The 12,777-nt window shown below is 43.1% G+C and overlaps 1 protein-coding gene across 5 annotated transcripts in view; it reads left to right on the top strand.

Moving 5' to 3' along the window:
- The window catches only part of ehbp1 (EH domain binding protein 1), a 164,787-nt gene that overhangs the window by 125,581 nt on the left and 26,429 nt on the right, over positions 1–12,777 (top strand). For all 5 annotated transcript variants that reach the window (XM_049600386.1, XM_049600390.1, XM_049600387.1 and 2 more), the window contains one exon: positions 720–843. In XM_049600386.1, the coding sequence (XP_049456343.1) occupies positions 720–843 (124 nt within the window). The remainder of the gene's footprint in view (positions 1–719; positions 844–12,777) is intronic.

The raw sequence follows: 12,777 nt of genomic DNA, 5'->3' as shown, positions 1-12,777 counted from the left end.
CCAACACCTGTCGCCTGCAGCTTTTCATCTTAGCTGTTCATTGTACCTACTAATTCTTTAACTGATCCTACCTTTGATTATCATCCCATCATTTACCACACATTTATGTTAAGGAGTTAGATAGATAGATCTGTAATTCAATTAATTTAGTTTTATTTTCGATTTAGATTCGTATTTCACTTGGGCTGAGCTTTGAAAGGAGCAGGTCATTTGTTCGATTATCTATCAGTAATGTTGCCAATGATTATATAAGAAAATTCCTTAAAATTTGCAGGTGTTACTTCAGTTGTTTGGTGTAAGTAAAGATTTACTTCAGTACATCTTCATTCACAGTGATTAGGTGTTTAAAGCTGCTTCAGATGAAGCTCAGAAGAAACGAGTTAGTCATTAGCCGTTTGTTTTATCTCTCACTGTGAAGGTAAACTCTTCTTTGGCAAAATTCTCTTTTGTTTTATGTATGACAGATTTATGCACATCTATTCATACATTTCTGCTCCCTCTGCTTTTCATTTCTTTTTCATTCTTCTCCCTCCTCTTTTTTCCCCTCGTTCATTACCTTTTTGCTTCATTCCTTCTCTATACTCCTCTATTCTCCCTCGTTCTGTCTCATCCCTCCATCCTTTTTTCTCTGCCTCTGTTTAATGCTATATCGCACAACTCTTCCTTTTCTCTCATAACCATTCTCTCCCTGACTCTGTCTCTCTCTCTCTGGTTGACAGAAGGCGTTCAAAGACACCAGTCAGTATGTGGTTGGGGAGCTGTCTGCGCTGGAGAGCGAGCAGAGGCACATAGACGCCCGAGCAGCTCGCGTGGAGAAGAGGCTGCGCTATCTCATGGACACAGGTACCCCAAGCCCAATTACACTGGAAAAACTGTTTTGGCAAATTGAGCGTACGCACGCACATACACACGCATGTACACTCAGGGAGTTTGTGTGTGTTTATGTGTGCGTTTGTGTGAGAGAGAATCTTTGAAGCCCCCCCCTTCTCTCTCCCTCTCTCCCTCCCTCTCGGTTGAATGTTGCACGACGGAGCGCTGGGTGGATATGAAAGGAGGGGATTGGGGGGGTGAGGGAGGAGGAGGAGGTGGAGAAGGGAGGGGAAGGGTGTGTGGGGAGGGAGAGTAGGAGTGTGTCTCGGGGATGGGAGAAGAAGGGAGACCTCTCTGGGCTGGGGTGATAAGGGAGCCCTTCATGGGGGAAACGATAACTGGGTGCGATAGCGGAGCCCCAGCCGAAGTCTCCGCTGCAGCCGTTTGCCAGCCGCGGCCCCAGCCAGCCAGCCTCCACACTATTGAACAGTGCGCTCAGCCATGCACGGCTACACACATACACACGCACACACCCTCCTTCCCCTAGTACATATCTGGCCTTCATTGATATGCTGTATAAGGAAAGACGGGGGTGAGTTAAAGGGAGGCGAGAGGGAGAGGCAAAGAAATGTAAAAAAAAAAAAAAAAAAAAAAAACACGAGGCAACACAACATGAGCACTGACACAGTTCACAAATCCACGACAGACACACACAAATGCTTACACACCCGCGCATACAAAGTGCAATCTGGTTTGGCGTACAGAGCCAGATTCGGAAGGTTTTTATTTAAGATTTGGCCGGGGGTAAAGCCTTGTTAAGACATGAGACAGTGTGCCGAGCCAAAAGAGGGGCCTTGGCTCCGTTAAGTCCCTAACTGAAATTGGAGAATAGCATCCCATTTGTGATACTAAACCATCCTATTCCTCACCCAAGACTGCTGCTGGAGACAGAAAAACATGGTTCCAGGAAGTGTAAAATTTTGCAAATGTTCTGAAAGTGTAGCTACAGTGTTTGCTGTAGTAATTTAGGAGCAGCTCTCATGCTTTTTCTGATATATCAGTGCCCACCTTGGTGGATTTAGCCCCCAAAATCCTAAAAAAGCAACACAGGGGAGGATAGAAGAGGAGGTTTTTAGTAAAGGAAACTGGGGCGGTGGGATTTACGCTCACCTTCCCCATCCCATTTGGGTCCTGATATCGAGACTATCTCTCCTCCGTTTGTTGTGTTCGCTCTCCTCCTTTTCGCCTCCCTCCCTGCCTCCGTGCCCTCTTCCCCTGTCGGAGCGCACGCCATTGTGTCAATCTGAAGGGCTGTTTTTCCTTCTTCTTCTTCACCCACTGATAAACCAGCCGCTAGCCAGCAAGACGCCAGGTTATTTACTTCCAAACACCTTCAGCCATAAAGATTTCTCTTTATATAGTTATATAAATATATATATGTACCTGCGGTCCCCTCCTGAAAAATATCATTCACTAGAAAAGGAAGAGGGTGACAACAGGGAAGGTGAGGACAAAATAATAAAAGGATATCACGAAGAGAAATTCACCTTGGTTGCTTTTCACCCCCTTATAACATCAGTGGGGAATGAAATCGAGAAAATGTGGTTTCCACAAGTATTGCACTGACTTGGTGAGGCAGTGCAATATATATACAGGTGATATATTGTGTGTTATATACTATAAAGCTACATCTTTGAAGTGCCACATTCGGTCAGTGCCGCTTATAGTTATCATCTTGTTGCTCATTACAAAATAAGAACAGGCACCTTCAAACGGTTACTGATTCCACACTGGCATTGTGTCGCAGCACAGGAGTACAAAAAGTTGCCACATGATGTTGAGCACGTTGCTCACTCCTGAAAGTGCATTTCTGTTTCCATATCTCATTTTGCAGCACTTATCCCAGAGACTCATCCAATAGGTTATGGATTGGGCCTTTAGGCCAGGGTCTGGAGGCATCAGAGCGAGATGCGCCAGTGACAGGTGGTAACTAAAGTAACCTTTATCACCTCAGCAACTGAGGTCACCTTTCTATAGGCTGTCATAGATGATAGATATTTTTTCTCGGGACTCCAGAATGTCTGATTGAAGTTGTGGCTGATTGGCTGTAAGCAAAACATCCGGTATTGATCCATCACATCTGACTGGTGCCTGCACTTTTCAAGGGGACATGGTGAAAAATTACCACCAGCTTCCAGCAGATGTTGATATCTTTCACTCTGCCAGCCACACTTTTGAAGGCCAGCCAATGTCCAGATGTCATTTTATTTCCCTAATGTCTAATTAGATGTTCAATCAGATGCCTGGTTCAATTTTGGGACTTCAGTCACAGTGCAATTAAATTAATTTCACAGAGTTAGCTCTTTTCTTAGGTGCCAATAAAAGTTGTGACATTCTCCTTATGACGAGTATATTAAAGCTCAACAAAGCCAATCACCAGTTTCAGCTTTTTGGCTTGCTAGTGTACACAACACTGGACATTAGCATGCATGCTGGACAAAACATGGTGGTCTCCTACCACTCTCCAGTTGAATGAATTAATACCTGGTCATGAAATCCACCACCGATCTTCATCTCCTGCCTCCAAAACTCTTGTGTCTCTGCCCAAAGTAAACCAAGACTAAAACAGTAATACTCTGAAACACGGCTGCAACTCAAAACACTGCAGCTCTCGGCAGTACAACTACATCACCTGTCACATGACACAGGTATCACAACTCAGTAGAAACAGAACTGTGTGTTTCTACTCTACAAACCTGAGACAAGCAGTTGAGCCTTTCAGAGCAGGTCTCTCTCAAGAAGAGCTCAGACAGGAAACTAATCTGACACCTCTTTCCACTTTTTTAATTGAGCTGGATTCTGATGTGATCTCAACGAAGGATTAGGTAGTAAATTTAAAATTTGATCATTTAAGGGGAACTTGGGTCAGCACCAAGAGGTAGAGGTGCAGTGAAGGCTACTGAGGAGTAATGAAGAGAGGAGGACATAGCTGTTGATGTGTTGAGAGATTTACAGATCTCTTTAAACAGAGTTTCTACTTAGAGGTTAGCAGTGCTTTTGAATTAGTGTATTCTGAAAAATTGTACAAATGTGCTTTATTGAGTATTCCCATACAGTTTTATATTAGCTATCTGTTAAATAATGTGTGTAGAGTATACCTAGAACAGTGTGGAGTTTGTTCATAGACTTTCTAAGCGGGGTGGATGTCATAGCGGTGCATATGATCATATGATCCAGACCTCTTGAGGTAAGTTTGGGTGAGCTCAGTGTGCAGTGGTGCTGTGGTAGTGCACAGCGCTGCAGGACTGATGGGCAGATGTGAACAGACAGACCGACTGACCCATGACTGATTGTTCATCTCTCTGCTCCACCAGCAGAAAGCCTGGGAAGATCCACTGTGCTCTGCTGGTCCTCAGTATTCCCTTCTTTGATATCACATGCTTTCGCTGTCATTCCCTCTTTCTATTTTCCTCTGTTGTCTCAGTAAAGAGTTTGTTATTCTGCTTATATGTGTGTGTATATTTGCCACAAGGAATGAAGTCTTAAATAATCTTCCTGTTTTAAGTAACTTCCTGTTACTTTCTTCATTTTTTTGTGCTTTCTTTGTCTGTATTATTTCTTTTTTCTTGTCTCTCTTTCTGTCACTCTTTCTTTCTCAACCCTCTGCATCACTTTTTATTTGCTCTGTTCCTTTTTATCCCTGTGAATCTCTATTTCCTTTTCCTTTCTCTCACCCCAGCACTCCCTCCTTTTCCACACACCCCCTCTCCTCCCCTCCTCTCTCCCCTGGTTTGGGCACAATGCAGCTTTCTGCGGCATTTTCTATTACGCCACGGCCCTCCCCAGATGAATCCCAAGTAATTGGGGTGGTTAATTTATTTACTCAGAGGCAGTTCACAGCACATTAAATAATAGAGATAATTGAACAAGAATTGTCAAGTGTCTTCTGATATCAGACACATTACAGGAGGGAGTGTGCATAAAACTCCATTTCTATGCCCCCATTGTTTATGGTAATTAAGTACACAGATTTATTCCTTGGTTGCCTTCCAAGCTTATGGCAAGCGCCATTGTTGTCTTCTATTAATATGTAATCAGTAAATAGTTTAATTTTCTAATCTGCGGTTGGAGAATTCACTTTCTAACAACTCTTAATTACTGCTGGGCTCTAATGAGTCTCGCCATGCCGACGCAGCCAGCCAATCAGAGGCCAGGCCTGGGTCGGGGGGGAATTTGAATTCCTGCGGCGCCCCCCCTCGACTAATGAACTTGTTATTCTTGCACCACTGGGAGCACTGTCCTTCACACATGCAACATTAGGAGAACGTTCACCTCCTGCAGCACATAAAAACCAAATATTTGTACGAGTTTATTGATTATACGAGAAGAATATCTGTGCATTTCAACAGAAGCTGTGTATTAATTACATACACTCCAGAGCATTATTACATGGCTGTCTAAGAGTGTAAAACTTTAGTTTAACTATTATGTAACCTTTATACACAGTGCTGCACGGCATGCACAGATTGAAAACTTTTGATGGCATCTTTAATACGTGTTTTATTACCATGCTAATTTTCATCAGAATTAAGATCCCATTCATCGTTATTGTGTTTCTAGCGATGCATGTAATGCCTCTGACCTTGGCATTGTTAGTTTTCTAAAGGTATTGTTACACAGAAAAATATATCAAACCCTCCTTATTGAAAATTCAGCTTGAGGTATGAAGAAGCATTCAAATGCATCTTGTAGCCTTTGCAGAAAATCCCCTGGCCCCTGTTTGAATATATCTCAGCCACCCCCTACCTGGCCCCTGCACCTATTTACACACACCTCCCATTTCAAATAGCTATATAACCTGCAACAATGGACGCAATTATCCAAATAATGGCACTTAGCCGCACCGTAAAGCTGCCTCTCACCTACTGCGCATTTGATAAGAGATAAACAAGCAGAGAGAGAAGAGAATGAGTTTTAGCTCTCCCAGATTAACATATGTTTAAAAATTGCACTCGAAGCCGATAAGATTGACACAGGGTTTTTATGGCGCGCGCTCCTTTAATCTGCCTTTGTGTCTGCGAGTCGACGAGAGGAGAATGGCACAAGGAGGGATCCGGCAAGAGCTTAATGTACTTTACACATGCAGCCTATCCCCCTCAGTATCTGAGAAAGGGACAGAACGGACTGTCAATGCCGTCACGTTGGAAAGGGTTGCTGGCCTCGACTTGGTGTGTGATTGTGTGGAGGATTGCAGAGCGGCTTAAACGTCAACCTGTGGCTCTAAATCACAGTCATCCAGACTTAGGCCTGCAAGCCAATTCTGATTCATCTAATTGTTTTTGTTTTATTTGCCATTATCAGGGATTATGAGATTTAAGATCACTACTCTGTGATGTACTATCTTTAAACTCATATTTTGAAATTGTAATCCACAGAGGATTGCTTTTAAATTTATTTTCCTTCTTTTGAAGCTATTTTTCAGGTTGGTAATGTGTTCAAATTTCCACAGATCCTCCATGTGTAGTCCAAACACTAATGGTGATGGATCAAGCATCATTGTGTATTACGTTTATATTTCTTAGCATCAAGTGAGCCGGCCTCTCACTCTTTTTCCCATGCCTGTCGTCCTAATCCAGCATTGTGGCAGCATCAGCTTATAGTTTGACTAAAGATTTAAGCTTGGGCTACGTGAGTGGCATAGGCACTCACGCACACACTCACATATACGCATGCACATCAAGCCCCTGCCTTGTCTCGTTGCAGCAACACAAACAGCGTGTGCAGCTTTAAGTATATTATCAGAGCCAGTTCTTTCACAAACGTATTGCTGAAGAAGCTTAACATTAATTATTGTAACTTTGGGCAGATTACATCCGTGCCCGCCTTGTAAGCGCAAGCAGACTCATCTTGACCTCCTATACGAGAGCTTAAAGACACAAGAATGGCATTTTACCAACTTTAATGGGATAACCAGTCTAATCTTTCAGCACTGACAGAAGAAAAAGTGTTTAGACTATAATACCCTCCCCAGTTCACACACTGAAAGATGGAGGGAGAGAGGTTTTGGTGATGGCTTTAATCAACGTTCACTTTGTTTTTCAGGTGCCACATTTTACAACTCCTCTTTTTCTCTCTGTTGTATTTTGTTGGAGTTTGAAAAAAAGTGCCCTTTTGAAAACGAAATAACATTAAGCTTCAATCATGGCTCTCCCAACAAAGGTAGACTTGAAAATAAACATGGGCTACGCTGAAGGCTTGTCCACGGCGTGAATTGTGATTGAAATTGTTGAGCAGAGAGAGATTGTGTCTGTTGTTTATCCATAATCACACACCCAATTCGTAAGCTAAGCTCATGGCGACTGAGATAGACACGGCCAAAAAGAAGATGCGTCTCCTTTTTGAAGCCTTTGGTCATTTTCTTGTTGTTGTTGTCAGGGTTACGAAAAGAGCACTCACTTTCAATCGAATGGTTTTGTATCAGACCGCGGTGGAATGTGTTTGTGGTCATCTTGAATTCACTTCAGGAGCAAATGCACCGTTCTTCCCTATGGGGGGAAGAAAAGAAATCTAGGGATCACTCCTTTAAAACCCCATTGCCTTTTTCTTGCCTTTGAGGGGACAAAACAAAGGATTTGAGCTTTTTGTTTTGTGTGAAAATGTGTGTGTGTGTGTGAGTGACTCCAAGGTTCAACTGGGTCAGAACACAGATTAACACCCCCCTTCACACACACACACACACACACATACACACACACACACACACACATACACTCCCATCCCCGCTCATGCCCTTAATCTCCTCGGCCATTTGAATGTTTGAGCAGCAAAACAATTTAATTAGTCAACTTGCAAGGACTCTGCACAAGCGACCAATGCTGAGCTCCTGCCTCCCCTGTGCTTTCTGTCCCCCCCACCCACCCCCAGTCCAGCACAGTGACACCACCCTCACTCCCAGATGTGCGCTGCTTCTTTTTTTTTTTCTCCCGCTCGGTGTCAGCCTTTCATACATTCTTTAACAGTGGGGATGAAAGGGGGATTTTTAGGAAGATTAGGGAACGGGATCCTCTAGGCATTGTCTGAGAATCTTCAGATAAAACGAGCTGGGTGGATGGAGTCAACGGGAGGGAGGGAGGGAGGGAGTTAGGGTGGAGGGAAAGGGGGGTGTAGCTGCTCGCCACATCCCAGAGATGTGCAAGTTAAATTTGTTTGTAAACTAGAGCAGGAATTACTGTGCGCTCCTTCTTATTTTCAATTTTTGTCCTTTCTTTTTGGGTTTCACTTTCCTCCTCTGTGACGATTTTGTCCCTGCTTTTATTTTTCGTACACCCTAAATATTTTTCCACGCTCCCTCTTAATCAGTTAAAGTTGTTCCGACTGGGCCAGTCTCTCCTCCTTCCCTCAGCCTGCCAGCGATAGGGCCGATTAACATTTTCAGCAGAGGGGTGAGTAAGTGGGGATGGTGGGAGATGGAGGGGAGGCAAGGGGGGGGGGGGGGGTTGTTGGAGAGAATTGGGAGGTGGACAATGGCCGCTTATGATAATCTGCTCTTTATTGGAGCATCCCGCCAATGCTTTCATCAGCCGCCTCTCTGCCTGAGACCCCATGCAGCAGCCGGTCCAACAAACCGTGCTGCAAGCTGCCAAACACATCGTCACAGACACGCGCATGCAAACACAGAATACACACACATATACACACAAGTTACACATTAACAAACACACTGAATATGTCCCCACACATACAGAGGGGCCTGTACTGCACACTCTTAAGCAGCACAGTGATGCACACAATCAAATAAACCAGAAAAATAAAGCACTGTGGATTTAATTGATTGTTTTTGTGCTGCAGCTGAAAACCGTCTTTCATTAAATACATCTTAAGGGTTAATTTGACTCTTTGAAGTGAAGCTGTCATGTTTTAATCCACCTGTTTTGCTCCACCTCTACGTTTGTTAATGCAAACTTTATCCTGCTTCCATCTGTTAGAAAGCTTAAATTAAAAGGAGAAACATTCCCGTGTAGCTCAGATTCACGTGGGATATTTGTTATTTTGTTGTTTGTTTTTTTTATGTGGTCGATTATTAGTTAGTTAACAAACTGCGACCCAACAACATAATTGAATTTCAACCTTGCAGTCAATTAATCAAGGCTTTCTTATGGTAACAGATGTGGTGGCACTCCACAATGCAGGTTAATGACAGAGGTTTGGCCAGTAATTACACCATTCACTTGCTAACACAGCTGCTCGCCATGCTGCCGTTGTCATCACCCCCCTCATACACACTCCTCCCCATTTCCCATTGTAATGAGCACTCCAGGCTACAAATACCAACAGCTGTCTTTTCCAATACATTTCCATTTAAATATCTATTTAAACACAGCAATTTTGCATTTGTGTATTGAATCAAAGCTGCAGTCAGGGCCAGTGGCAGTAAGTGCTGGTGTTTGGTATCAGCTGTAATGTAATGCTATTCCAGATTGAAAGGATTTATTTGACACATTTACAAACACATTAGGGACAGAACCGAAGACTTAATTCGTCTTTACCTTCAAAGATTTGATGTTTTTCAGCAAAACAAATATATTTTGTTGATGCAGTGTAGTGACACGACTGAGCTGTTGCCCTTAAGCAAACCTGTGAGTGAAGGGAGAAACAGACAGGGAGTGAAGACGGAGAAGGAACGGATGCAGTGATTGTGTAACAGAGAGAGACGAGGGGGGACGAACTAGTGAGTCGCAGCACGGAGATGTGAGAAGGATGACTAATGTTGTTAGCAGAGCCATTACTGGTCCGCAGATTAATTCATCAAGCAAATTCATCGTTCACCTCCCCTCTGCCTCTTGTCACAAGGCGTGTAATATGACACCCCTCAAATTTGTTCTAACATCTACCCCAGGGGGGGTCGAGCTCCCCCCTCCTCACACACACACACACACACACACACACCCTCCTTCTCTTTGCTAATGGAGCAGGCGGAGCCACTTATGCTAAAAAGATTGCAGCTGTCTGTCAGCAGGTTGAAGGGGGGGCTGTCCTCCACTGGGGGTTATCGCTGCTCTCTCTCACACACTTTTTCATTCAGAAATTCCTCTACTCCCTTCTCTCCTTTACAAATATAAATAACTTATGAGTGTCTTGACCTGTGTGTGGGCGTGTGTTTAAAGCTAAATGAGGGAATGATGCTTTTAAATCAATTTATAAACCATCGAGAACAAAGTCTGAGTTTCATTTTGGATTTTTTAAATACTCGTAATGCCCGAGTTTCGGTACAGATCTTTCAACAAACCCTTTTTTTTATTTAACAACGTGAATTAGAGTTCCTAAAGTCCCCGTTTTAGCTTCTGTACTGTGACATGTTTCCCAGTGAAAGTGAGATTTAAACCACTAAAAAAGTGGGTGAGCTTGAAGTTCTGCGCAACACAGAGCCACAGTGGACTGTCGGCTCCTTACATAACACCTTACTGTTAGATCAGGAGGAGAACAAGGAAGAGGTAAATGAATTAGAGCTCCACCACATTGTCTTTAAAATGAAAACAAAGGTATTGCCCACTGATATCCAAACACACATCTCGTCCTGTCTCTCTCCATATCGCTCTGTTAGCTATTAAAACCCACAAACTGTGAAGTGTGGTTTTATGTAACCACTGTGGCTAACTAGTCACCCAAAGTCTTACTTGATAGGATGAACCTTTGTAAACGCCCTGAGTGCAGGATGAGTCATCCGACATTTAAATCGTATCAACCTATCACAGGATGTTACAGAGAGATAAAGGACAGGCATTTTTATATTAAAAACTTGGATGCTGTTTTTTAAGAAATATTTGGCACATACCAAGAGATATATTATCACAGAAGACCACAAGATTAAAACTAGGAAAATGTATTTTTCATTTTACTGGGTCTTTAGATAATGCCCAAACTGCATAAGAATTTATTTCTACATAAAATAAGCCAATATTTTGATTTAAATACAAAATATCTCTTTAAACAATAAGTTAACAGGACTATGAATATGACCATACATCCATTGTCCTTCCTTGTCTTAGCCAAAGTGTATATTCCATTACAGTGTGTTAAATCTAACTCCTGGCGCGCATAGAAAACCCTACAGATGTGTGCTGACGTTTGTGTAAAGCTGTCCTAATTAACACCATCAACAGGTACTGAGGTTTACACTAGCACTAAATCAACTCGTGTTTCTCCGCCCCTCTAAGCCCCCCAAATGGTTCACACCTCAGTGTGTGTAAACACATACTCAGGGAGCTAAACCACCTGGCTTAACCTTAGCTTAGCCCCACCGAGCCCCGGCTTATCTGCACATTTCAACAGTGATTCCATAACACTGCTTTTAGCTCTGGAGCCGCATGAGTCACAGAGGAAGGCCTCAGTGTTTAGGGTGGTTTAATAGAAATGAGTTGATATAACATGTGACAATCTGGAAATAATACAATATAAATATTTTCTTTTTAAAGACAGACTTTCTCCTCGTTGCCGCTTTATTTCATACATTTACATATCTAAAATTTTCCTTATCTACATTCTACATTTGTTGACTTTGGTTGAATTATTTAGAGCAATATAAATTGTGTTGGAGCTTTTAACTGATATAACTACTCGTGTCTCAGTTTGGTGTTTTTGCAGCATTCAAAACAAAAAAGGTTCAAATTTCAGCTCAGACTTCAAGATATTTAACGTTTTGAGCAGAATCCAGCTCGATGACATTGTATTCTCCCTCTTCATGTGTCTCCTGCTAGCTGTACTGATTATGTATTAAAAAAAAAACAAAAAAAAAAAACTCCCCCCAGCCCGGCCACACTCAAGCAGAGCAGTCAGAGGAGAAAACGAACCCAGGGCCTAACAAATACATGAAGGTTTGGTTTAACTAAATCCCACAGATAATGGCTACTGTGTCAAAGACTAAAGATAGCGGGAGGGGTGGTGGCGGTGGTGGTGGATGGAGGGGGGGATTACTCCAGCGTTTTGCATCAGTTGCTTTCAGCTGGGTGGCCCTGCTTGTCAAAAAAGAAGGGAGAGACGGAGGGAAAGAGAGAAGGAGAGAAAAGCATTTAACGCGGCACATTGAGAAGAAGAGGGCTCTTAATGCCATCAAAGCAAGGGGAGAAATCAGCCATTAATTTATTCCAGCCCTCACACACGCACGCACACACACACACGCACTCGTGCATGCAGGCAGGCGGGCACACACACACACACAAACCATGTACACCCTTTCTGTTGTTTCCTCCAATTGTAGATAATTTCAGTAACATCTGGTCCACGCCAGTCTTGGAAGCCCACCAGGACCAAGGTTGACAAAATGTTACCACTGATCCCCTTCCCTCTGTGTCTGTGTCTGTGTGCGCACACACCTTAAATGATTTGTGTGTGGATTGAATTATAGCCCTGACGTGAGGAGAAATTTTTCACCCTTAGATTCAGGAGGAGGGGCAGATGACTGGGCTATTCATTGGCTGATAAGAACTGATGGGGAGGTTAATAAGCTACACACCCAGGTCATCGCAGGCTTTTTACTGGGCTACGGAGGAGAATGGAGGACGATGATGATGATGAGAGGTGTGTGTGTGTGTGTGTGTGTGTAGCAGGTTGTAAGCCCGTGGAGTTGGAGGCAGTGCATCTCTTCAGTATCTGTACTTTGACATACCTTTTAAAGGTCCCTCAAAGTTTTCTCTATCACACTAAATTAGCTAAATTCTGACTTTAATGTAAGTGAATGAATGTGTGCGCTTTGCAGTAATGGGTACTTGCACAGCTTAAATGTTCTCTAAAAGCATCTTGCATCTCTGAAGCATTTAACATTTATGTAAATTGTTTTAGTGTGCACCTGTATGAGCAGTTGCAGGGCAGACCTGTGCAGATATCTCATCGCAACACTGTTTGAGCAGTTGGTTGCTATGTCAGGTCTTGTAGTAACCAGGAAGCTAGTTATCTTTTGTTGTCTTTATTGAT

Source organism: Epinephelus fuscoguttatus, linkage group LG16 (assembly GCF_011397635.1).
Source record: "Epinephelus fuscoguttatus linkage group LG16, E.fuscoguttatus.final_Chr_v1".
Taxonomy (NCBI): Eukaryota; Metazoa; Chordata; class Actinopteri; order Perciformes; family Serranidae; genus Epinephelus; species Epinephelus fuscoguttatus.
This window is presented reverse-complemented; position numbering and strand designations above follow the sequence as displayed.